We start from the raw sequence: 24,812 nt of genomic DNA, 5'->3' as shown, positions 1-24,812 counted from the left end.
AGTGCAGCGGGGCCCCCTGAAGGGAGCAGGGCTTGGGGTGCAGCGGGGCCCCTCAAGGGGAGCAGGGCTCGGGGTGCAGCGGGGCCCCCTGAAGGGAGCAGGGCTCGGGTTTGTGGCACAACTGAAATCCCCCACAGCTTCCTCCTGGGGCTGCAGTGTGCACACCGAAGCTCCCTGCACCTCAGGATCGCGCCGCGTTTCCCGGGGGTGGCTTCAGCTCAGTAGTTAAGGAAGAGACCGAGGCAGGTGCGCGCGCGCACACACACATGCACACACGCATGCATGCGCACACACATGCACACGTAGACAGAGGGAGCTGGGCCACTCCCCGTGAAACACCTGCTCCATGTAAATAGTTTCTTAAAATTTAGTTTTGTGGCAGAGAAATTCATCATTTATTCCTAATACATATATTTTTAAAAATTTATTTAGCTGAAAGGCAGAGTTACAGAGAGGCAGAGACAGAGGTCTTCCATCCGCTGGTTCACTTCCCAGATAGCCACAACGGCCGGAGCTGCACCAATCTGAAGCCAGGAGCCAGCAGCTTCTTCCCGGTCTCCCACTCAGGTGCAGGGGCCCAAGGACTGGGACGTCTCTGCTGCTCTCCCAGGCACAGCACTTGTTTCGTCTTCTAGGCGCGTTGGCGGGGAGCTGGATCGGAAGTGGAGTGGCAGGATCTTGAGCTGGCGCTGCAGGCGGCAGCTTAACCCGCTCTGCCGCAGCGCCAGCCCAAACTTCGTATTTTTCGCCATATATTACCAGTCTGTATTTCCTTTGGCACATAGCTGTATTTTCCCCTTTACCTGCATAGGATTTTAATGTGTTTTAGTGGCCATTTAGCTACTGTCAAATGATTTGGTGTTACAATCCGAGGGTATTTTGGCAGTAAATGTTGCTGGATTTTTCTCGATGTGTCTGGCTTTGAGTGCAGTCAGCATCGGGTTTCTGAATTAACGGAGAGTGAAGTCTCGCTGCAGACAGCGCCTTGCAGTGTGCGCTGGCAGGCACGGTCTCATCACGTGGAAGTTTTTTATTTAGGTCTTAAGGAAATGTAATGGTTGCATTTAATTTTGAGGTGACGCTGGAGTCTGTAGTTTAAGGATGATCTGGGAAGTGCAGTGCGGAATGTTGCTCCTCGTTGAAACAGTGTGTCTGCTTAGGGAGGCCAGAGCCTCTCCCCCTCTCCCTCTGGTCAGTAGTGAGCCTGGGCAGCCCTAGCTGTGGTCCAGCGCCCCAGGCCATGGCTACTTAGTAGTTCTTCAGCCCTGACCTTAACACAGCTTTGGAGCTAATTATAAACCAGTTTTTTTTTTTTTTTTTTTTAAGATTTATTTATTTTATTTGGAAGAGTTACACAGACACAGAGAAGGAGAGGCAGAGAGAGAGAGGACTTCCATCCACTGTGTGAACCAGTTCTATAGAAGAGAGAGCACTCTCCTTTGTTAACAACATGCAAAGGGCCTGGTGCCGCCATCCCAGATAGGCACTGGTTCAAGTCCCGACTGCTGCTCTTCCGACCCAGCTCTCTCCTATGGCCTGGGAGAGCAGTGGAAGAAGACCCAAGTCCTTGGGCACCTGCACCCACTTGGGAGACTTGGAGGAAGCTCCTGGCTTTGGATCGGTGCCGCTCCAGCCATTGTGGCCATTTGGGGAGTGAACCAGCAGAAGGAAGACCTCTCTCTCTCTCTCTCTCTCTCTCTGTAACTCTACCTCTTGAATAAATAAATAAAATCTGTTTTTAAAAAACAATATGTACAAATAATGCCATGTGTGTGCTGGAGTGTGGGCACCACACTCACAGGATCCAGTGCTGTCTCTCTTGGTACTGTTTTGTTTCTTCTTCCTCTTCCTCTATTTCTTTATTTGAGGTGGAGTTAGAACGAGAGAGGTGCCTCACAGCAGCCCATGGACTCGACTGGACCCAGCAGCTGCTGTCCAGCCACCAGACAGGCATCCGTCCCACAGGACTGCCCGGGGTCAAGGGTGGTAGTCAGGATGCTGCCTGGGCTGCCCCCGCCCTGTGTCCGGGTGCCTGGGGTTTGAGTCCAGGCTGTGCTCTCAAAGTGGAGTGGCCAGAACTCCATCACGGGCACTCTGACACAGGATGTGGACATCCCAAGTGGTGGCATTGCGTGTGGTACACAGCGCCCGCCCGTGCCTTCCTCGTGCTTGGTGTTGTGCTGGGGCCGCTTGCTGTGCCCTCCAGGGAGCCTGGGAACACTGCTTCCCCAGCAGTGCCCGCGGCACACAGGGCCCTGAACCTGCTCCAGGCCTCCCAGATGGGTGGCAGAGCCCCGAATTGGAGCCAAGGTGTGCATCAGTGGGAAGCCACGTCAAGGGCAGAACTGGGCCCCAGACCCAGGCACCGCGGTTGGAATGCGGGTGTTGGAGCACTGCCGTCTCAGCCGAGAGCCGCAGCCGCCCTCTGCGGCGCGGCCTGCCCCGGTTGGGTCTGGCTGTGACAGCTGAGGCGTCCCCAGTTTACGTGTCAGCTTCGAGTGCATGCAGCCGATTCCCTGCTGCTGTCCAGGGTGGCCCCTGTGGACCTGATGCATCTTGGTCTGTTCAGGGCTGCAGCTGATTCTGGTTGTTGGTCGCTTTGGCCTTGGCTGTGGGGAAGACGGAGTCTTCAGGGGAAGCCGTGCTGAGCCACAAATGAGCAAGCACAGCCGCCGGCTGCCGGCAGAGGCCTCGTGGTGGTGGCCGAGTGGCGGCCAGGGGCCCGTGTCGCCTACACGTCTGCCCCGCTCCTGACCAAGGCCCAGCAGGACACCCACCCACTCTGCTAGGGTCCCTTTGTAACACATCGCGGGGCACATAACTGCTCCAGTGGCGAGGGAGCCCACTGCGTCCAGTGCGGCGACGTCATATGAGCAGTTGCTCTGGCGACACCGGTGCTCCCTGAGATGCGCGTGTGCCTCGGCGGCTGGCAGGCCGGGCACCGGCTGCAGTGAGTACGTTCTCGCTCTGTCCCCGGGGTCTGAGCTGACCCCCATCGGGAACACCACGGCGTTGGCATTAGTGGAACTGCTTCCTGGTCTCAGGGCATTAAGCTCACAAACCCAGCCATTGCTCTGGCTTCTTGCTGGAGTTGTCTGCAGACCCTGGCCCCAGCAGCCTCCTGTGAGGAGAGGGGAACAGGTGTTCGCGGTGGCAGAGAAGTCTGTGCCGTGACCCTGAAGTCATCCACTCTGCCTCTGGGACCCTGTGTGGCTCCCAGGGCCTATGGAGAACTCGCCATGGCCCTTGAGGGAGGGTCAAGGGCCATCTTTGTCTAGTGTCGCTCCCAGAAGCCCCAGCCTCAGACCTGGACTGTGGTGGGATGCATGGGGCTGCAGTTACCTGGTGGAAGCAGGGTTTGGTGTGTTGTATTGAGGCCTTGCACTAGTGATCGTGTCGGAGCTTACAGGTGTGGGGTGTGCCTCTCCTGTCTCCTAAAGGGTTGCTCTGGGTTCTTGAGTGGGAGGGGTGGATGGGCAGGGCAGCGGGTCCGGGCAGGGCAGCTGGCGTGGAACAGGGCAGCAGGTCCGGAGGCTTTGCCCAGTGCCCCTGTGTGTGGTGTCTGAACCGTTGGGCCCCTGGTGTTGTGAAACGGGCAGCTGTCGCTGGTCTCGGAGAACGCAGCCTGCGGAAGCAGGTTTCCTCACCGCCTTGCCCCACGGCGCTGGCGCCCGCCTTCCTGCGCCCAGCCAGAACGCTCACGCCCACGGTGGCCGTGGAGGGAGAGCTGTCAGAGGGGTCGTCCTATCGCAAGCCAAACGCTGGTTAGCAAGCGCTGCAGCAGTGTGAGAACAGTCGCCCACCGACATCTCCACAGCGGGGCTGGTTTCTTTTCCTGTGACGAGTGGCACAGTGCGCAGCTTTTAACAGTGGGAGCTGGCGGGAGCCAGTGGCCGCCTGGCCGTCCGCAGGTACGCACTTAGTGTGGACTGACGTCCTCTTATGTCCGTTTGTGTCCTCAATCCAGGTGCATAGCAGTGTGTGTCATAGGCCATCCTTGGGGCCAGTGCCGTGGTGTAGTGGGCTAAGCCTCCGCCTGCACTGCCGGCATCCCATATAGGCACTGGTTCAAGTCCCAGCTGCTTCACTTCTGATCCAGCTCCCTGCTAATGTTCCTGGGAAAGCAGCCAAGGATGGCCCAAGGGCTTGGGCCTCTGCACCCATGAGGGAGATGTGGAAGAAGCTCCTGGCTTGAGATTGGCCCAGTTGTGGCTGTTACGGCTAGAAGGAAGATCTCTTTCTCTCTCTCTCTCTCTCTCTCTCTCTCTCTCTCTCTCTCTCTCTCTGCCTCTGCCTCTCAAATAAATAAATAAATCTTTTAAAAAATAGATTATCGTAGGTGATTTGACTTGGTTCAGTCCTACAGGGCTCGTTCACGTTGCCAAGTCGCCACAATCTCAGTAATGGCTGACAGCAGGGAAACCTGCCGGGTCGTCTTCTTGATAATTAATTCTTGTTCTGCTTGTTGGTGGGTTAGCAGTTTTATGAACCAGTCCATTTCTCCGTTAGAATCTGGGAATTAAGCTCATCAGGAACCTGCACTTGGCACAGTTCTCTCCAGGAATCTCCTTGCAGACAGCTTATCGGCTTACGGCTGCCGGGGAGAGCCAGCTCCCGTCCGAGTGGCCGCTCCTGCGTGGCTGTGTGGACGCCGAAGAGAGTTCCTTGTCATGATGGAATGCACAGGGGAGTTTGGTTATTTCTGTCGCAAACAGCGCTCGAAGGTGGCTGCAGCCACAGCCGACGGCCGTGCAGGCATGGAGCCGATGCTTTCCGTGCTCTGAGCGCCTCGAGCCCGCCCGGGTAGCAGGTCATCCCCAAGAGGGCGGCCTTCGATGTGTTCTCAGGGCCAGGAGGGGCCTTCACTTGGAAGGTGGTTTGGGGAGTTTGTCGCAGGCGTGGGCTTTAAACACTTGATCAGAATGGGCTCGTAGGTAGCTGTGAAGGTCACTCGTTGAGCCGGAGAGCTATTAGAGGCAGCGCCGTGTGTAGCTTAGCTCCTTTAGTGAAGAGGACCGGGTCCCCAGTGCTCACCCCTCCCCCAAGTTCTTGCTCTGCTGTGGGCCGGGGCTCCAGGAGCCCTGCCGGAGCACAGGGACCAAGTCCCGGCTCTGGCCACGTGGTTTGTGTGTGTGTTTTTAAAAAATTTATTTATTTATTTGAAAGAGTTACACAGAGAGAGAAGGAGAGGCAGGGAGAGGGAGAGGGAGAGGTCTTCCATCTGCTGGTTCACTCTCTAGTTGGCCGCGACAGCCAGAGCTGTGCCAATCTGAAGCCAGGAGCTTCTTCTGGGTCTCCCATGTGGGTGCAGGGGCCCAAGGACTTGGACCATCTTCTTCTGCTTTCCTGGGCCACAGCAGAGAGCTGGATCGGAAGTGGAGCAGCCGGGACTAGAACCCGGTGCCTGTGTGGGCTGCTGTCGGCTTTGCACTAATGCCCTTCTATCTCTGCCGGCTGGGGCACAGGAAACCGTTCTCACAGGCTCCTCCTCCGTCAGCCTCGCAGGGCCTTCTTGTCCCTCAGTTCTGTCCTGTGTTGTCCTCTGTTCGTTTGGAGTCACCAGGCATCTTGCTTTTTCCCCTAAACAAAGCAGCCCACAGCCTAATGACTTTCCCCGCCTGCCTGTCCACTGTGCGGTGTGTTGGCCTTTGGTTGCCGGTACTCATTAGCGTCCACGCCCCTCGTGGCCCTGGTTTCCGAGGAACGCTAGGAAGCCGTGGTGAAGCGGCTGTGTCCTGAGCGGTTGTTACTGCTCTGGTCCAGTGGGGCTCCTGAGGGGAGCTTCTCCAGGCTCAGACTTCCGGGCTTCGCTGTCTGGGAAATTGCTGGTGTGTGAAAGTTACGGCCCTGTACTCCTGAAGGGAGGGCTGGTCTCGGTAGACAGCCTGGAGGCACAGTGGTCGCGGTCTGGAAGTTTGCAGGTGCGGAGCAGTGGGAAGGAGAGGATCTGAAATGCCCCAAGTGGTGGGATGCTTTCCATCTGGTTTTTGCTAGTTTGTTTTTGAGGCAGGGTGCCGGAGGGAGCGCCCATCTGCTGGTTCGTGCCAGATGCCCCCAGGCAGTTGTGCTGGGCTGTGCAGAAGCCGGGAACCCAGAACTCCGTCTGCGTCTCCCCTGGGGGTGGCAGGGACCCAAGCTCTGGAGTCAGCTGCTGCCTGCACACGAGCGGGAACTCGACCCAGGCCCTCATGGCTGCAGCGAGACGTCTGCCGTGGTGTGTGTCCCTCCCGTGGCGCTGGACGAACTCGGCAAAGCTGCTTGATAGGAAGGAATGGAAAGTCGTTCACAGTTGAGGTCAGCAGCTTTACAAAGGGGCTGGCGCTGTGGCCTAGCGGTAAAGCCACCGCCTGCAGTGCCAGCATCCCGGCTGCTCCACTTCCGATCCAGCTCCCTGCCGATGGCCTGGGGAAGCCGTGGAGGACGGCCCAAGTGCCTGGGCCCCTGCACTGACGGGGGTGACCCAGAAGAGGCTGCTGACTCCTGGCTTTGGATCGGCGCAGCTCCAGCTGTTGCGGCCATCTGGAGAGTGAGCCAGCTGACGGAAGAAGTCCCCCCCACCCCCGTAACTCTGCCTTGCAAATAAAATAAATAAATCCTTAAAAAAACCAAAATAACCTCTTTAAAAAATATAAAAGCTTTATAAGCCACCTGACAGGAAATCTTGTTCTGTTGGCCAGAAAAATAATTTGGACTCAGATATCTTTTTTTTTTTTTAATCTTTTTTTGAGAGGCAGAGAGAGAGGTCGTCCATCCTTTGGTTCACTCCCCAGATGCCCACAACGGCCGAGGCTGAGACAGGGCCCCCTCGGCCGAGCCCTCGCCTGCTGCCCCCAGGCACTCTGACCAGTGACACCATCCCCCGTGGCAGGTTGCTGAAGGCTCCTGGGGGTCTGCTTCAGACCCCACTTCTGACGCCACACTGTTGAAAAGGAAACGTTCAGGCAGATTAAATTCAGCCGTGTATTTGAACAAAGCCGTGACTCATGATCCGCACCCAGAATCAGCAGAAGCTGAGAGCTCCACCCAGGACGGGAAGAGGAAGTGACGTGCAGGCTTGGCCAGCTCGCTCAGCGTCTGGCTGTCCACCTCACCTGGATGCGTCCGAGCCGCCTGCGGTCTGATTGGCTGAGACTGTGTTACTTGTCGAGTTAGGCTGTCACTTGTCTACAGATTAAATTAGGTTGGAGTTTCCTGTGTGTGGAGGTGGATTGAGGCCAGTTTTTTTTTTTTTTTTTTTTTTTTTAAGACTCATTTATTTATTTGAAAGGCAGAGTCACAGGAAGCACTTCCCTTTGTTGGTTCACTCCCCAAATGGCAGTCATGGCCCCACACTGGGTCAGGCCCAAGCACTTGGGTCATCTGCTGCTGCTTTCCCAGGCCATCAGCAGGGAGCTGGGTTGGAAGTGGAGCAGCCAGGACTGGACCTGGCGCCCATGTGGGATGCAGCTTCACCCGCTACACCACAGTGCCAGCCCCATCCAGGCCAGATTTTAACAGTAGGATAAAGTGCATGTGCCCTAAATGCCTGCCCGTGGCGATGGTTCCCTAAACTGTAGCAGTTATCCAAGGTTCTGTCACCACGGGGTTGGCCCCTGTCTTATGGTTGGCTGATCGAGTAAGGTGCACTTACTCTTGGTTACATAGCAGGGTAGATGCAATCTTTTTTTTTTTTTTAATTTTAATTATTTTCATTTTATTTTAAGGCAGAGGCAGATAGCTTCCATTCACTGCTTCACTCCCCAGATCCCTAACAGCCAGGGCTGGGCCAGGCTCCCGTGGGTAGCAGAGATCCAAGTACTGGAGCCACTACTGGTCACCTCGCAGGTTGCAGATTAGCAGGAAGCAGGATCAGAAGTGAGGAGCCCAGGCCGGCGCCGCGGCTCACTAGGCTAATCCTCCGCCTGCGGCGCCGGCACCCCGGGTTCTAGTCCCGGTTGGGGCGCCGGATTCTGTCCCGGTTGCTCCTCTTCCAGTCCAGCTCTCTGCTGTGGCCCGGGAGTGCAGTGGAGGATGGCCCAAGTGCTTGGGTCCTGCACCTACATGGGACACCAGGAGAAGCACCTGGCTCCTGGCTTTGGATCAACGCGGTGCGCCGGCCGCAGCGGCCATGGGGTGTGTGTGTGTGTGAACCAATGGCAAAGGAAGACCTTTCTCTCTGTCTCTTTCTGTCCACTCTGCCTGTCAAAAAAAAAAAAAAAAAAAAAAAAAAGGAGGAGCCAGGACACAAGGAGGCGCTCCAGTGTGGGCTATCCCAGGTGCACCTTGCACAGTCCCTGGAGGGATCTTTTGATTTGTAATTCCAAAGGCTCCCATGTTGCCAGCACTGAGCTCTCTGCAGGGCGGGCTTTTCCCAAAAGCCACTGGGAGGCGGTGCTGGGGGCTGGTGCTGGCCTTCCCAGTTGGCCATGCAGCAGACGCCAGCGCCTGGAGTGCCTGGGTTGGACGCCTGCCTCCCGGTAGCACCTGCCTCCCGGTGGCCCAGACCCATGGAGGCACCGGGCAGTGGCCAAGGACCTTGTTAACTGTAGGAGACTCATAGCACCCGAATCCTCAATTTCCAGTAACAAATTCATACAAATGCGTCCGACGGCCCTCCCACACCGTGTGGCGGAGTGTCCGCCTGCCACCTTTGCCCTGTTCCGTGACACTGACTGATGGGTGACACAGCTCGGCCGTGGCTCTGCCCCCTGCAGGTGCCCGTGCGCTCAGGTTCTGAGACGTGCGTGACGTGCTGTGGCTCTCGGAAGCCTCCGGAGCTTTCTCACCGGCTGAGCCGTGCTCGGCTGTGCTGGTTCTTCCTGGGATCTGCGTCTCGGATGTTGTGTGTGGTGCGTGTGGAGCTGAGTCCTGTCCTGGTTCCTCCTGTGGGGAGAGAGCTGCCCGGCGCTGCCCCGTCCCCCGTGTGCCCCTCGCCGTGTGCACAGCGATGGTCTCGGTCCGGGGAGGAGCGTGGTGCCACTGTGCACGCTGGCTCCTGAGTGGCGTCTTCTCGGGGCAGGTGCTGGAGCCACAGCGCCTGTGCACTGCGGACTGCAGCTTCCTGTGTGCAGCTGGTCCGGCCCCGCAGGCACTGTTCCTGTGTGGACTCTGAACCCTGAAGGCAGATTGTTAGTCCTGCCTCATACGGAAATGCGAGGAATACTTCGAAGTTCCTGGAGAATGGAAGTGGAGATAAGTCTGTCTTGGTGCAGACATTTTGGAGTCAGTGCATCATTTTCTCACAACGTGAGCTTCTCACGAACTTGGCGAAACCTGCTCTTCAGGGGCTGCTGGGTTGTGAGGTGAGAAACGCTAGCAGGGCCCCGGGCGTCTGTGGTCCTGCGGCTCAGGACAGGCACCCCCCTCCCTCCCCCTCCCTCTCCCTCCCTCCCTCCCCCCTCCCTCTCCCTCCCTCTCCCTCCCTCTCCCTCTCCTTCCCCCTCCCTCTCCTTCTCCGTCTCCCTCCCTCTCCCTCCCTCCCTCCCCCTCTCCCTCCCCCTCCCTCTCCTTCCCCCTCCCTCTCCTTCTCCCTCCCTCCCCTTCTCGCTCCCTCTCCCTCCCTCCCCCTTTCCCTCCCTCCCCCTCCCTCCCCCTTTCCCGCCCTCTCCCTCCCTCTCTCCCCCTTCCTCTCCCTCCCCCTCCCTCCCTCTCTCCCTCTCTCTCTCTCTCTCTCTCTCTCTCTCTCTCTCTTCTCCCTCTCACCCTCTCTTGCTTTCGCTCTCTCTCGCTCTGGAGGTGGGCTTGTCCTGCTTTTGCTGTGGTCTCTAATGCTGCCTGCGTGGTTCGAGAGAGAGAAGTCTTCATCCACTGGTTCACTCCTCAGATGGCCACAATGGCCAGGGTGAAGCCAGAAGCCGAAACTCCATCTGGATCTCCCATGTGGGTGCAGGGTCCAAGTTCTTGGACCATCTTTCATTGCCTTCCTAGGCCATTAGCTGGGAGCAGGATTGGAAGTGGAGCAGCCGGGACTCGAACCAGCGCCCACATGGGATGCTGGTGCCCAGATGGGGCCGGCCCAGTAATGCCATCTGTATTTCATTTTTAGTGTTTTTGTTTTTACGAAGTTTTCCTTGCACAGACAGGGCCTAGGGTTACGAGGCAGCGTGGCAGCAGGCTGCCCAGCTCCCCCGGCTGCTCCTGGGCTGCTTCCCGGCACCTGGGGCAGCACCACGGCGCCTTTGCACCTTCAGATGACTCCAGATAGGTCTGTCTTGCACTGTCACCAGTGCACGTCACCCCCATCCCCTAACTGAATGTCCGCGCTTCCTCGGGGCTCCTCCCTCCCTGCTGTTCCCTCCCTGCACTTGCTCCTCACCCCAGGTTCCTTTTATTGAAAGGCAGAGCGAGGGCGAGAGAGAGAGCACGCGATACCCTCCGCCTTCTGGACACTCTCCAGATGGCCCCATCGTCCAGGAGTGGATCAGGTTGAACCCAGGAGCCTCGAACTCCATCCGGGTCTCCCACTTGGGCCGTCTTCTGCTGCCTTCCCAGGCACGTTAGCAGGGTGCTGGATCTGCTGTGCCATGGCACCGGCACCACCCCCGGATTCCTGTTAGCCTCTGTCTTCCCTTCTGTCCACTGCGGGCTGAGTTATCCCTGTGGCCTGCAGCTTCTGTCTGAGCCCTCCCACTTCTGCCCCTGGCCAGGCAGTGGCTCTTGGGGCCACCAATCTAGCCGCTGTCCTGGAATGGCCCTGGGGGTGGGTAGAGGGAAGCCTGAGACCCTCAGGTCAGCCAGGCCCGGCCTCATGGGAGTCCCAGGACCACCTCCGGGATCCCTGGGAGGGGCTCCTCTTGCTCTTGTGTTTGTCGTGGAGTAGTGTTATCTGATGTGAACCTTCAGAGGTTTTTGAGTGAAGGACACTGAAAATGGGGTGAAATACACAGCTTTGGGGGCCGGTGCTGTGGCGCAGCGGGTTAACACCCTGCCCTGCAGTGCCGGCATCCCATGTGGGCACCAGTTCGAGACCTGGCTGCTCCACTTCCGATCCAGCTCTCTGCTGTGGCCTGGGAAAGCAGTAGAAGATGGCCCAAGTCCTTGGGCCTCTGCACCCATGTGGGAAGACCTGAAGGAAGCTCCTGACTCCTGGCTTCGGAGCGGCACAGCTCCGGCCGTTGCAGCCAACTGGGAGTGAACCAGCGGATGGAAGACCGACCGACCTCCCTCCCTCTCTCTCTCTCTCTCTCTCTCTTTCAAATAAATTAAAAAGAAAAGAAAGAAAAGAAATAAATACACAGCTCTGGCTGCTCAGATTCTCTGTGGATGACCAGAAGGGGCAGGGCAACACCGTGGCACCTTGACTTAAACCCCACTGCCTGCAACACCGGCGTCCCATATCAGAGAGCCAGTTCTAGTCCTGCCTCTCCGCTCCCAGCCCGGCTCCCTGCTGGTGCACCTGGGAAAGCAGCAGAAGATGGCCCAAGTGCTTGGGACCTTGCATCCACGTGGGAGACTGGGAAGAAGCTCCTGGCTCCTGGCTTTAGCCTGACCCAGCCCTGGCCTTCGTGGCCACTGGGGAGTGAACCAGCGGATGGAAGACCTCTCTCTGTCTCTACTTCTAACGCTGCCTTTCAAATAAACAATCCTTTTTTTTTTTAAGTCTTTAATCTGTAGTTAATAAGAAGTAAGAAATTGGCTAACAGGTGTAGACTGATTGTCTTCAGGGTGAGCTCCCGGAGAGTGACAGTGCTGAGTGCTGCCTCTGGCCCCCAGGCATGAAAGCGTTCATTGCGGCATCTGGAGGGCTGAGGGCCTGGGAGTGCACAGGGCTTCTCCCGCAGACCAGCGGCGCTGTGCCGTAAGTCAGATGAGTGACGTGGCCCGGTGCAGAGCTGGCCAAGTGCAGCTGCTTCAGCACCAGGAGTGAGCTCTGTGGCAAGGTCCTGGAGCAGCGGGGTAAGATCTCTCTCTCCCTCTGTCTCTCTGACTGCCTGTCAAGGAAATAAATACATACCTAAATCTTTTTTTTTTTTTTTTTTTTTTTTTTTGACAGGCAGAGTGGACAGTGAGAGAGAGAGACAGAGAGAGAAAGGTCTTCCTTTTGCCGCTGGTTCACCCTCCAATGGCCGCCGCTGCAGCCGGCGCACCGCGCTGATCCTGGCAGGAGCCAGGAGCCAGGTGCTTTTTCCTGGTCTCCCATGGGGTGCAGGGCCCAAGCACCTGGGCCATCCTCCACTGCACTCCCTGGCCATAGCAGAGAGCTGGCCTGGAAGAGGGGCAACCGGGACAGAATCCGGCGCCCCAACCGGGACTAGAACCCGGTGTGCCGGCGCCGCAAGGTGGAGGATTAGCCTATTGAGCCACGGCGCCGGCTAATCTTTTTTAAAAATCGTGGGAGAGGCCGGCGCTGCGGATCACTAGGCTAATCCTCCGCCTGTGGTGCCGGCACGCCGGGTTCTAGTCCTGGTCGGGGCACCGGATTCTGTCCTGGTTGCTCCTCTTCCAGTCCAGCTCTCTGCTGTGGCCCGGGAGTGCAGTGGAGGATGGCCCAAGTGCTTGGGTCCTGCACCCACATGGAAGACCAGGAGAAGCACCCGGCTCCTGCCTTCGGATCAGCGTGATGCGCCGGCCGCGGTGGCCATTGGAGGGTGAACCAATGGCAAAGGAAAACCTTTCTCTCTCTCTCTGTCCACTCTGCCTGTCAAAAAAAAAATCTTGGGAGACAGATCTTCCATCTACCAGTTCCCTCCCCCAAATGACCGCAATAGCTGGAGCTGGGCCAGGCCAAAGCCAGGAGCCTGGAGCCCCATCCAGGCCTCCCACGCGGGTGCAGGGACACAAACACTCGGGCCGTCTTCCACTGGCTTCCCAGGTGCATTAGCAGGGAGCTGGGTCAGAATGGGAGCAGCCGGGACTCCAGCCGGCTCTCATGGGGTGCCGGCACGGCAGATGGCAGCCACAGCACAGCGCTGGGCCAGGAAGTAAATCTTTAAAGACCAGAAACAAAGCAGTGGGAGGAAAACCTGCTCTCTCGGCAGTGTGCAGCCTGGCTCTGCCTCGCTTAGGGCACACAGCTGGAGCTCTCAGAGCTGGGGCTCAAAGTCATCGTCTCCTAAGGCTTGGGGGTGCTCAGCCGACCTGGCTGAGGCCAGGAGATCACGCCCTGGGGGGTGGGCTCACGTCTGTGGTCCAGGGGAGCCCGTTGGTGCTCAGCTGCCACAACCCCTGCACCCACGTGGGAGACTCGGACAAAGCTCCTGGCTTCGGCCTGGCCCAGCCCCCGCCGTTGCAGCCGTCTGAGGCGTGAACCAGTGGGTAGAGGCTCTTTTCCCTTTCTCTGTAGCTCCTTCTAAGTAAATACATAAATCTCTGATGATGATAATGGGTGGGCATTCTGGGCAGCCTAGGAGGCCCGCGTCCAAATCAGCCCTGGGGGCAGCACACGAGGGCTCAGGTCCTCAGGTCCCTGTTGCCCCCACCAGGAGCTCCTGGCTGTGGCAGGCATTTGGAGACTGAGCCAGAAGATGGAGGATTCCTGTCAGTCTCTCTCTGTCTCTGCCACTCTGCCTTTCAGTTGAATAAATAAAACTAAAATAAAGCCTTTGTTTAAAAGAAAGAAAAAAATCAGGTAAGAATGTTCTAGAAGTGGAGCTGTGCTGTGCTTTGACTGTGTACCCTGGAGTCTTAAGTGCCCTCTGCGTGGGCCCTTGGATGGCGACTGTTGGATGAGAGCTGCGTCCCCAGGTGGAGACCCAGGCCCCTGTCCCAGTGTGGTGGGGGTGGGAGTCACCAGCATGTGGTGTAGACTAACCCTCCATATGGGCGCCAGGTTGAGTTCCGGCTGCTCCATGTCTGATCCAGCTTGGGAAAGCAGGAAGGCCCAGGTCCTTGGGCCCCTGCACCCGCATGGGAGACCCTGAAGAAGCTCCTGGCTTCCGATCAGCTCAGCACCGGTTGCAGGAGTGAACCAGTGGGTGGAAGACCTTGCTCTGTATCGCCCTCTCTCTGTAACTTTGCATTTTGAATAAATAAATCTAAAAAAAAAAAAAACAGGTATTTTTAAAAATCTTAAGTAGATAACCTTTGGAATTGGCTTCTTTCTGCTCAGTGTAGTTTGTTTTCTTTTTTGGTTTTAAGATTTATTTACTTGAAAGGCAGAGTTAGAGAAGGAGAAGCCAGAGAGAGAGCTTTCGCTGATTCATTCCCCAGTTGGGGCTGGACCAGGCTGGAACCAGGAGCCAGGGGCTTCTTCAGGTCTCCCACGTGGGTGCAGGGTTCCAAGCACTTGGGCCGTCTTCCACTGCCTTCCCAGGAGCATTAGCAGGGAGCCAGACTGGAAGTGGAGCGGCTGGGACCCAGATGTGTACCACGTGGACACGGGCAGTGCAGGCAGTGACTTCACCACCGTGCCTTGGCGCTGGCCCCAGCGGTGTGGTGTTGTGGAGACTCCTCGGGAGCTCCTCCTGCTCTGTTTGTTCCGGTGGTTTCCCACTGTGTGTGCACCTGTGGTTTTTAAGCTGTCACGTGTGGCGGGGAACCTGATCCCCATTTGAGGTGGCTCCTGATGAAGCTGCCGTGAGTGTGTGCGTGCAGGTACTGTCTGGACGTGTGCTGCGTCCGGCGGCAGCTGGCGTTCCAGAATTCCTTTTTGCCACCACCCTCCCTCTCCCCCAGCCCAGGCAGCCACAGCCCTGCCTTTTAAGGCTGTGGATACATTTGTGTTTTGTACAGTTCAGGTCTGGCCTCTTTCTTTTTCATCTCTCTCTCTTTTTTTTTTTTTTTTTTTTTTAATCATTTATTTGCGAGAGTGCCGATCTGTGGCAGCTGGTACTGGGCCGGGGCCAAAGCTGGGAGCCAGGAATGCGGTCCAGAGCTCCTGTGTGTGCCAGGAACCCGATGGCTCCCTAGGTCTGCATGAGCAGGAAGCCAGAGTCGGAACTGGAGGCTGGCGCGGAGCCCGGGCCCTGGGATTATGGGGTGCAGGCGTCTCCACCCACGGCCCTGCCCCGGTCGGGCCTCGGCGATGCTGGCAGCCTGCCCTGTGCGTCGGGCTGTTTCCCCTGTTGCTGAGCCGTGGCCTCTTCACCGGCTGATGCCATCTCCAGTTTTGGCTCTCAGGTGTGCAGCTGCTCTGATGCATTGGTGCGGCCATGTTTCTGTTCCCTGCAGGTGTCGGTGCCTAGTGCGGGCCATGTGCTAGTGCGTGTCTTGTCTGTTTAACCTTCGAGGCGTGCCACTCTGCAGATTTGTGCAGCTGGACGGCTGCTGGCCCTGGTGCGGCCCCGGCAGCGGGTTCCCTTTGTCTGCAGCCACCTGGCTGCTTGGCAGCTGCTGCAGTGGGAGAGGCTGAGTGGTCCTGGGTGCGGTGGCAGCTGTGTCACTCCTGGCTCTGCCTCCATGCCCGGCCTCTGCTTGCCAGCATCTGGCAGTGAGCCGGCAGGCAGGAGCCTCTGGTCTGCCTCTCTGCCTTCCAGAGAAGCAAAATAAGGAAATCTGTGAGCTTCTAAAACGTTTGAAACGGGCCCATTTCTGGTGTGGGAAAAGCTGGAATGACGTGAGCCAAAGCCCAGACACCACGCACTGCCCTCAGCACAGGACCGGCGGCGGCCGAGCCACAGCACTTGGTGCAGAGCTGGAGGGTGAGGCCATCCCTGGCGAGGGCTGCTGTGGACCAGTGGAGAGGCCGTGAAGGAGCTCGGCGAGCTGAGCGGGGCGGCCAGAGGTCACGGCCAGGCAGACCCTCAGGGCGGCCGCAGGGACCTCGCCCCGCGAGGCCGGGCCAGTGCACCTTGAAACTGGTGGTCTCGGGCCGGTGCTGTGGCGCAGCGGGTTAACGCCCTGGCCTGAAGCGCCAGCATCTGGTTTGAGACCCGGCTACTCCACTTCCAATCCAGCTCTCTGCTGTGGCCTGGGAAAGCAGTAGAGGATGGCCAAGTCCTTGGGCCCTGCACCTGCGTGGGAGACCTGAAGAAGCTCCTGATTCTTTGGCTTTGGATCAGCGCAGCTCTGGCCATTGTGGCCAGTTGGGGAGTGAACCATTGCATAGAGGACCTTTCTCTGCCTCTCCTCTCTCTGTGTAACTCTTTCAGATAAATAAATTTTAAAAAGAAAAAAGGAACTCTGGTGGTCCAGGGGCTGGCACTGTGGTGTAGTGGGCTACGCTGCTGCCTACAGTCCCGGCATCCCACATGGGTGCCAGTTTGAGTCCCCGCTGCTCCATTCCTGACCCAGCTCCCTGCTAATGCACCTGGCAGAGCAGTGGAGGATGGTCCAGGTGCTTGGCCCCTGCACCCACCTGGGAGATCTGGAAGAAGTTCCTGGCTTCTGGCTTCGGTTCAGCCCAGCTCTGGCAGATGGAAGACCTCTGTCTGTCTGTCTGTCTGTCTCTGCCTTCCTGTAACTGTGCCTTTCAAATAAATGAGTCTTAAAAAAAAAAGGGCAGAAGAAACCCTTGCGGTCCGGCAAGGCACATCAGTGAACACAGGCTGTAGTGTGCTCACACAGGAGCAGTGAGTGGGTCATGGGGACGGGGATCACGGGCAAACCCAGTTCCTCTTCCACGGTGACCTGCCGAGCTGGGGCCCGAGTGTCGTCTGGAGAGTGACATGGCCTCCTGCGCCCTCACTGCTGCTCCTCCCTCCGAACACCACCTTGTTAGTTTTTTTTGATAAACGTTTATTTATTTATTTATTTATTTGAAAGGCAGAGTGACAGAGGGAGGGAGAGAATCTCAAATGGCCACAACAACCAGATCTGGGCCAGGCCAGAGCCAGAAGCCAGGAGCCCTGTCCAGGTCCCCCATGTGGGTGCAGGGGCCCGAGCACTTGGACCTCTGCTGTCTTCCCAGGCCACAGCAGCGACTCCGACCTCTCCAAGGGGGATTCTGGTATCGGAAGCATCACCTTGACCCCCTAGGCCACAGTCTGAGGAGGACGTCCCCCTGGGCTTCTGCCGCCCCAGACGGACGCCAGTTGTGAGTGACAGCAGCAGGGCTACTGAGGAGCCTGGCCCAGCCCAGGATGCGGCCGAGGGGAGGGGGAGGGGCGCTGGCCGGGCACCAGGGGGCTGCAGACCTTTCCCCTGGCCGGGGCTGAGGATGACAGGGGAGGGGGCTCCTCAGCTGCTTCCTGGGGCCAGGGAGGAGGTGCCGGGCAGGACAGAGGACGCCCTCACAGTCTGCTTGGGGAGAGTCTGGGAATGCCCACTTCCCCTGGAACTGCGGGGGTGGGGGAGGTGCCTGCTAACAGCCACCACTGAGAAACTGGGACCCGTTGGACAGGATGCCCTCTCCCTGGTCCCAGTGTGCCCACAGCTGCCCCTTCCCTGCCCAGGGCTCTTGGACCTGCGCGTCCTGCTGGTGTCACTGGATCCTGCCAACTTCAGTTTGCTGGTTTGGTTTTGTTTGTTAAAGATTTATATTTCAAAGGCAGAGTTAGAGAGAGGTCTCCCGTCCTCTGGTTCACTCCCCAAATGGCTGCAACGGCTGGGGCTGGGCCAGGCTGAAGCCGGGAGACAGGAGCTTCCTCCAGGTCTCCCACGCAGGTGCAGGGGCCCAAGCATCTGGGCCATTGATGCTCTGCTGCTTTCCCAGGCCACAGCAGAGAGCTGGATCAGAAGTGGAGCAGCCGGGACTCAGACCGGCGCCCATGTGGGATGCGGGCACTGCAGGCGCAGCCTCACCCGCCATGCCACAGCGCTGCCGTTCGCTCGTGTTACTCAGGACTTCGCGTGTGCGTCAGGGATCTGGGGTCTTTATCAAGTCTCAACTTCACAACTGTGCTGGCTCCAAAACAGGTGGCAGATTTCCCTCTGATCCAGCTTCCTGCTGGAACACAGCCTGGAGCAGAGGGTGAGGGCCCAGCACAGAGCCCCTGCTACCCTCACGGGGTCCAGGTGGGGCTCCCGGCTGCGCCCGGCCCAGCTCTGCCTGTTGTGGCCTTTGGGGAGTGACCCGTTTCTCGCCTGTGCACATACTCACATGCTCGCTCTGCCTTTCCAATAAATAAAAATGAACAAGTAAACCATAGTGGGAAGTAAAGCCAGTTAGGATCTTTTAGTTACTGTAACTTATTTGAAAGGCAGTGTGACAGAGATCTGTCCGCTGGCTCACTCCGCACACAGCCACAACGGCCAGGGCTGGGCCAGGCTGCAGCCCGGAGCCAGGAGCCCCATCCTGGTCCCCCATGCCAGTGCAGGGGCTGGCACTGGAGCCATCACCGCGCCTCCCAGGCCGTGAGCAGGGGTGGGGCAGGATTCCATCTTAGGCACTTAGATGCAGCAGGTGGGCGTCCCAGGTGCTGGTTTTTCTTTCTTCTTTCTATGTAGGTTGATTGATTTGTTTGTTTGAAAGGCAGAGTTAGAGGGAGATTGTCACCTGCCGGCCATGTCGCCGTCTCAACTCTGTCTCTGCTTCATCCTGTGTCAACTTTGGTGAATTTTAGTTTCCGGGGTGTTGGTTCCTTTCATTGACATTGTGTGGTGTTTGCCGTGGGCTGGTCACGGTGCTCGCGGCTGTGTGGTGTTTGCCGTGGGCTGGTCACGGTGCTCGCGGCTGTGTGGTGTTTGCCGTGGGCTGGTCACGGTGCTCGCGGCTGTGTGGTGTTTGCCGTGGGCTGGTCACGGTGCTCGCGGCTGTGTGGTGTTTGCCGTGGGCTGGGTCACGGTGCTCGCGGCTGTGTGGTGTTTGCCGTGGGCTGGTCACGGTGCTCGCGGCTGTGTGGTGTTTGCCGTGGGCTGGGTCACGGTGCTCGCGGCTGTGTGGTGTTTGCCGTGGGCTGGGTCACGGTGCTCGCGGCTGTGTGGTGTTTGCCGTGGGCTGGTCATGGTGCTCGCGGCTGTGTGGTGTTTGCCGTGGGCTGGGTCACGGTGCTCGCGGCTGTGTGGTGTTTGCCGTGGGCTGGGTCACGGTGCTCGCGGCTGTGTGGTGTTTGCCGTGGGCTGGGTCACGGTGCTCGCGGCTGTGTGGTGTTTGCCGTGGGCTGGGTCACGGTGCTCGCGGCTGTGTGGTGTTTGCCGTGGGCTGGTCACGGTGCTCGCGGCTGTGTGGTGTTTGCCGTGGGCTGGTCACGGTGCTCGCGGCTGTGTGGTGTTTGCCGTGGGCGCCATGGTTCACGGTGCTCACGTTCTTCCCAGAGTGGCTCTGGAGCAGTGACCCCTCGTGCCTCGACTGCTGCGCTTTCTTGGTCGGAGTGAGCAGGAAAAGCAGCCGAGTTCCTCCCATGCCGTCAGCAGCCACGCCAAACCTGACGGGCAGTTCTGGCGCCAGGCCAGCAGTGTCCTCTGGTTCAGCTCGTGCCAGCCAGAGAGCCCTGCTCTGCCTCCCACGTCTGTGCCGGCCACAGCCGCGGTCGCTTTGCTGTGCAGATAAGAAGCCGGGGCCCCAGATGCCTTGTTGGGGTTGGGGTGGCTCACGGCCTCCAAACTCCTGTGCCGGCTCCTCGCAGGAGAGCTTGGTCCCCAGGGCCACCCTGGGGTGCACGCCACCTGCCCATGGGAGTGCTCTGCAGTCCCAGCCCTGTCCACTCTGCGGAGGTGGGGGCGGGGCTGCACGTGCAACCCTGGCTGCGCGGTTCCCCTGGCGATGGCCCCTGTGCCATGGTGCCATGTGGGACGTCCTCTGTCCATCTCGCCCAAACCCGCTGTGCCAGCCAGGGGGCCGCCAGGCTGCCAGGGTCCGTGGGAAGAGCCCCAGCCCACCTCTGTCTCCTGTGTGTCCTGTGCACCCTTGGGCCCTGACTGGCTTCTGCGCATCTATGAGAAGACGGGCCGGAGACCTTGATGGGCACGGACAGGAGCCACTGCCGACGGCTCTGCCAGGCCCCTTGGCCCTCTGTCTCCATCCCAGGCTCACCAGAACACCTTGCCTTTGCCCTGGCCCCTTCTGGAGGCTGGAGGGGGTGCCGTGAGGGCATCGGTCACTAGGGCCTCACGCGGGCCCCGTCTTGACTGCCCTGGTGATCTGCGGTGTCCACTGAAGAGGGTGTCGCCCATGGCCCTGGCGCCCTGACGTTGGTGTGAGCACGGCCGGCACTGCCTTTCGGGGCAGCAGTTCGGTGTTGTCTGGGCAGCTTCTGAGAAGGGCCAGGGGTACAGTGGCACCTCACATCCTCGTCCCACCCTGTTTGTGGTTTTGAGTCCTTGGGGCCACAAGCTGTTTGCTGTGAGCCTGTGCGGGCCCTGGGTGCTAGGAGGGTGCCCAGGCTGGGGGGCTCTGGGGTCCAGGGCGCCTCACAGGGAGATGCGGCTGCATTGTGCCCAAGGCCTGTGTGGAGCCCTGAGGACTGACACTACGCCAGCGTCGTCCCCTCCTGCCCCCGCTTATCCCCCGCCTGTGGCTTTGCTACTCACATGGGACTCCTCTCTTACCTCCACTAAAAACCCTTCAATGCAGGTTTATTTTAAAAAAAAATTTATTAGGCAGAGAGAGAGACCGACAGACATGGGTCTTTCATCCACTGCCTCCCTCCCCAGATGGCCACAGACAGGCAGGGATGGGCCAGGCTGAAGCCAGGAGCCAGGAGCTTCTTCCGGGTCTCCCACGGGGCTGTGGGGATTCAGGATCCTGGGCCATGAGCAGGCAGCCGGGCCTTGCACGGGTGCCACGTGGGCGCGGCCAGCTCGCGATTGAGCCCTGAGCTGCTCTCTCTGCTGCTTCCCTGCAGCCTTGCATGCTGCCTCCGTCCGCGGGGTGGCCGAGCCTCGCCCCTTCGTGCTCTGGTGTGCAGCTTGGGGGGCGCGGGGCAGGGCAGCCTCCAGCAGCTGTCTCACGGGGCCCCGCCTCGTCTCCCCTCGCAGACGAGCCTACCATGGCAGACCAGAGGCAGCGATCCCTGTCCACGTCTGGGGAGTCGCTGTACCATGTGCTCGGGCTGGACAAGAATGCGACCTCAGACGACATCAAGAAGTCCTACCGGTAAGAGGCCGGCGTGGGCCCGGCGTGTCTGCCAGCCGCCCCTGCCCCACAGGCCCCCAGGGTCGGCGCCCATCCAGAGGCCTCTGTCACGGGGCCTTGGCCTGCCTGAGTGACACAGGCTGACGGGCTCTGCCCTGCTGTGGCCTCTGTTTGAGACACAGGTCACTCTGTGACCCAGGGGGCAGTTGTCGCTGTCCAGGTGGCTCAGGGAGGCACCTGCGTCTCAGGGCTTCAGGGTTTTGGACGCTGTCCCCAGCACTTCCCTGAGCAGATGGGCAGGTCACTGGCCGGGATGCTAGGGTCAGCGGTGGGAAGTTCCTGACCCTCGCACTGTGCACAGCCCCCCCCCATCCCCGCCCAAGACTCTTGTGGACGGAGCGGGGTGGGTGTCCTGCCTTGACATGTGCAGAGCGCAGTGTAGACCCCGTGTCTGGGAGCTGGGAAGCCAGGTGGTGCCAGGCCACCACTTTTCCCGGGACCCTCCAGTGAGGCCGAGGTAGAGGCAGGAAGTGGTTCTGGTTTGCAGGAAGCTCGCCTTGAAATATCACCCTGACAAGAACCCCGATAACCCCGAGGCTGCAGACAAGTTCAAGGAGATCAACAACGCGCACGCCATCCTGACGGACGCGACCAAGAGGAACATCTACGACAAGTACGGCTCGCTCGGGCTCTACGTGGCTGAGCAGTTTGGCGAAGAGAACGTCAACACGTACTTCGTGCTGTCCAGCTGGTGGGCCAAGGTGAGGGGCAGGGGGCCGGGGGCCGGCTCCAGGAGTGGACAGAGGGGCAGGCAGCCGGGGAGGGGGGTGCGCTCTGCGAATGGACGGAGGGGCAGGTGGCTGGGGGTGGGGGTGGCTCCACCTGTGAAGAGATGGGCAGTGGTCAGGGGCCAGCTCTGCCTGTGGACAGAGGAGACCTGAGATCTGGAGTGTGTGTGTGTCCTGCGGCCTGGACGTCCGTCACGCACGAGGACGGAGCCGCGTCTCCCCGGCTCTGCCCGCCCCGCCCGTCCTCACCGCGGCCGCGTCTCCCCGGCTGTCTGCCCGTCCTCACCGCGGCCACGTCTCCCCGGCTGCCCGCCCCGTCCTCAGCGCAGCCGCATCTCCCGGCTGTCTGCCCGTCCTCACCGCGGCCGCGTCTCCGCAGGCGCTGTTCGTCTTCTGCGGGCTGCTTACCTGCTGCTACTGCTGCTGCTGCCTGTGCTGCTGCTTCAACTGCTGCTGCGGGCGCTGCAAGCCCAAGGCCCCCGAGGGCGAGGAGACCGAGTTCTACGTGTCGCCCGAGGACCTGGAGGCCCAGCTGCAGTCTGACGAGCGGGGTGAGTGCCCGGCCCAGTGCCCGAGTGAGCGAGGGGTGGCGGCGGCACTGGCCCTGAACAGTGTCAACCTGTCTTGTCAAACAGGAGGGCACTGACACGGTGCCGCGGGTGTGTGTGGCGGCAGCTGGCACTGTTGAGGTGTGAACCAGGAGCCCGGAGGTAACACCAGGTGCAGGGCGCCGTCCCGCCCTGAACTGCCGTAGGCTAGATCCAGGGACGAGCGGGCGGCTCAGGCAGGCGGGCAGGGCGAGGGCCGTGCTGGGGGCGGGCGAGCAGCCTCTGCCCTCGGAGCCGTGTCTGAGTGGGCGACCAGGCGACCAGGTGCTGCTTCCCACAGAGCCACGGAGGCCGCCCCGGTGCCCTGAGGCTGCGCGCTTCCCTTTCAGAGGCCTCGGACGCGCCCATCGTCACCCAGCCGGCCTCCGCCACAGAGACCACCCAGCTCACGGCTGACTCCCACCCCAGCTACCACACCGACGGGTTCAATTAGGCCAGAGCAGCTGTGACGAGAGGACCGGCCGGCGCCCGGCCGCTGCACCCCCAGCCATGAACTGTAGTCGGCCCCGCCCGCCCGCCCAGGCGTAGCATGCAGTACGTAAAGCAGTGTCGCTGCAGTCTCCTGTCTCCTTTTGTGATAGCATGTGTGAGTCACGCTCCGTGTCTGTGTCGTGGACGTGCCCGTGGTGGGGCTGCCGGCCAGCCGGCCGGTGCAGCCGGGGCCGCCCCGCACCTTCCCGCTGCTCCGTGCTCCGGTCCGGGGCGGCTGCTGCCCGGGGTGGGGCCCAGCGGCGTCTGTGCAGGACCCTGGCCGGACCACCAGGCTCTCCCCAGGGCGAGGGTCCGTGTCTGAGAGTGAAGCCACGTTTTGTGTGCCGTGTTCCCCGGGGGTCCTCGTCGCATCCTGCCGGTGAGGAGGTCGTCTGTCTGCGTCCCTGTCCCTTTCCTAGGCCGTGAGCTGCACCCACGGGGCCCCGGCTCCCCCTGCCCGGGGCTGTCCCCCACATTCCTTCCAGCGGGCCTGCCCCTCGCGTAGACTCACAGACGTAGCCCCGGCCCCAGTAGTCGTAGTCAGAGCCTGGGAGTCCAGCCTGTGGCCACGTGGGACGTCAGCACGCACCTGTGACAGACAGCCCCAGCCCTGCCTGTGCTTGCCCTGCCTCCCCCCGCCCCCGCCCCGCCCCGCCCCGCCCGTGGCACCCGGCTCCTGCAGGAAGGACCAGGGAGGCCATGGTGCAAGCTGGCAGCTGGACCTGGGACTCCCTGTAGGAACTGATGTTAGTCTCCTGTGTCGCAGACCTTGTGGGCGGCACACGGGTGGGACCAGCGGCCTGTGCCGATGTTGCTTTTGGCTGCTGGCTGCGTGACCGAGGTCAGGTGGCCCCGGGCGTTGCCAGGGCAGAGCTGAGGGGAGTGGGATGTGCCGGCGGAGGGGCCCGGCTGGGGCCCAGCCACACACAGCTTCATTTGTCCCATTCTGCTTTGTTTTTTAAACAAATGATCGTTAAAGTGACCACGAAAGCGTTGAGAAGTCGGGGAAGAGAGCAGCAGGCCCCGTCTCCTGTGTGGAATTTGTAAAACGAAATGAATCATGTAGAATTTGTAAAACGAAATAAATAAAACTGTTCTCAAGGTGCCGGGTGATGACCGTGACGAGAAACAGGTGAGCTGACTTGAGCCCGTGAAGGAGATGGCCGGCCGACAGGCTCCCCCGTGCCCCGAGGGGACCGAGAGCCAGGCCCAGAGCCGGGTGTGTGGTGGGCGGCCGTCCTGCGTGCCCTGGGCTGGAGAACTCTTCCTCGCAGAGCCCACGGCGGGCAGGTGCGGGGGCGAGCCGGGGTCCTGGGAGTTGGTTGAGCCCCGTCTCCCCTGTGTGGCCTGTGAACTAAAATCATGTAGAACTCGTGAAACCAAATAAATAAAGCCGTTGTCAAGTGGCAGTGGTCAGCCAAGCCCCAGCAAGGATGACAGGGTGGGGGGTTCTCCCACTGCCTGGCCCAGTGGCTCGGCCGTCCCGGGCCATGTCCTAGGCCGTGTCCCGGGCCATGTCCCGGGCTGTGTCCTAGGCCGTGTCCCGGGCTGTGTCCTAGGCCATGTCCCAGGCTGTGTCCTAGGCCATGTCCCAGGCTGTGTCCTAGGCCATGTCCCGGGCTGTGTCCTAGGCCGTGTCCCGGGCTGTGTCCTAGGCCGTGTCCCGGGCCATGTCTGGGCTGTGTCCCGTGCTGGGTCCCAGGCCGTGTCCGGGCCATGTCCCGGGTTACGCTGGCCTCCCTGGTTTCCTTTCTCCCCTCGCTGAGTGATGCCTGTTTTCCTTTGATGCACAGAGCTGTAGAGTTGGGGGCCCTTCCTGTGGGGGCGCCTCCATACCCCCAGGGCCCCCATTGGTCTTGGCTGCTGGGGGGAGGCAGGGGAGCATGTGTGGCCTTCGGCTCTGCCCTGGCGTGGCCAGGGTGTGGTCAGCCTGTCCGCTTCCTAAGAGCAGTGGGTGTTCCTGAGAAGGGCCCTGGCTGCCCTGACCACCTGTGCCCTCAGCAGGCTCGTGGGAGGCCTTGCTGGGCGGCACAGGAGCTGCTGGCATGCATGTGGCCGGTTCCGGCTCTGTTCTCTGTTTAACCACGTGGTGTGTGGGCCTCCCGGCTCCCGGCGTCCATGCTGCCAGCCCCGTGA

The 24,812-nt window shown here is 60.1% G+C and overlaps 1 protein-coding gene across 3 annotated transcripts in view; it reads left to right on the top strand.

Moving 5' to 3' along the window:
* DNAJC5 (DnaJ heat shock protein family (Hsp40) member C5) overlaps positions 1 to 23,779 on the top strand; it is a 28,721-nt gene extending 4,942 nt beyond the window's left edge. Inside the window, exons 1-5 of one of the 3 annotated variants that reach the window (XM_070051602.1) lie at positions 5,413 to 9,281; positions 20,713 to 20,830; positions 21,357 to 21,570; positions 21,977 to 22,148; positions 22,535 to 23,779. In XM_070051602.1, coding sequence (XP_069907703.1) covers positions 20,724 to 20,830; positions 21,357 to 21,570; positions 21,977 to 22,148; positions 22,535 to 22,638 — 597 coding nt within the window. In that variant the 5' untranslated portion in view covers positions 5,413 to 9,281; positions 20,713 to 20,723 and the 3' untranslated portion in view covers positions 22,639 to 23,779. Of the gene's footprint in view, positions 1 to 5,412; positions 9,282 to 20,712; positions 20,831 to 21,356; positions 21,571 to 21,976; positions 22,149 to 22,232; positions 22,308 to 22,534 lie in introns of those variants that run through there. The other 2 variants (XR_011379805.1, XM_070051601.1) reach the window with 2 other exon arrangements.
* The last annotated feature ends 1,033 nt before the right edge of the window (positions 23,780 to 24,812 follow it).

The sequence above is a fragment of the Oryctolagus cuniculus genome, chromosome 11 (genome assembly GCF_964237555.1).
Source record: "Oryctolagus cuniculus chromosome 11, mOryCun1.1, whole genome shotgun sequence".
In the NCBI taxonomy this organism is placed as follows: domain Eukaryota; kingdom Metazoa; phylum Chordata; class Mammalia; order Lagomorpha; family Leporidae; genus Oryctolagus; species Oryctolagus cuniculus.
The sequence above is the reverse complement of the archived record's forward strand: the minus strand, read 5'-3'. Positions and strand labels throughout refer to the sequence as shown.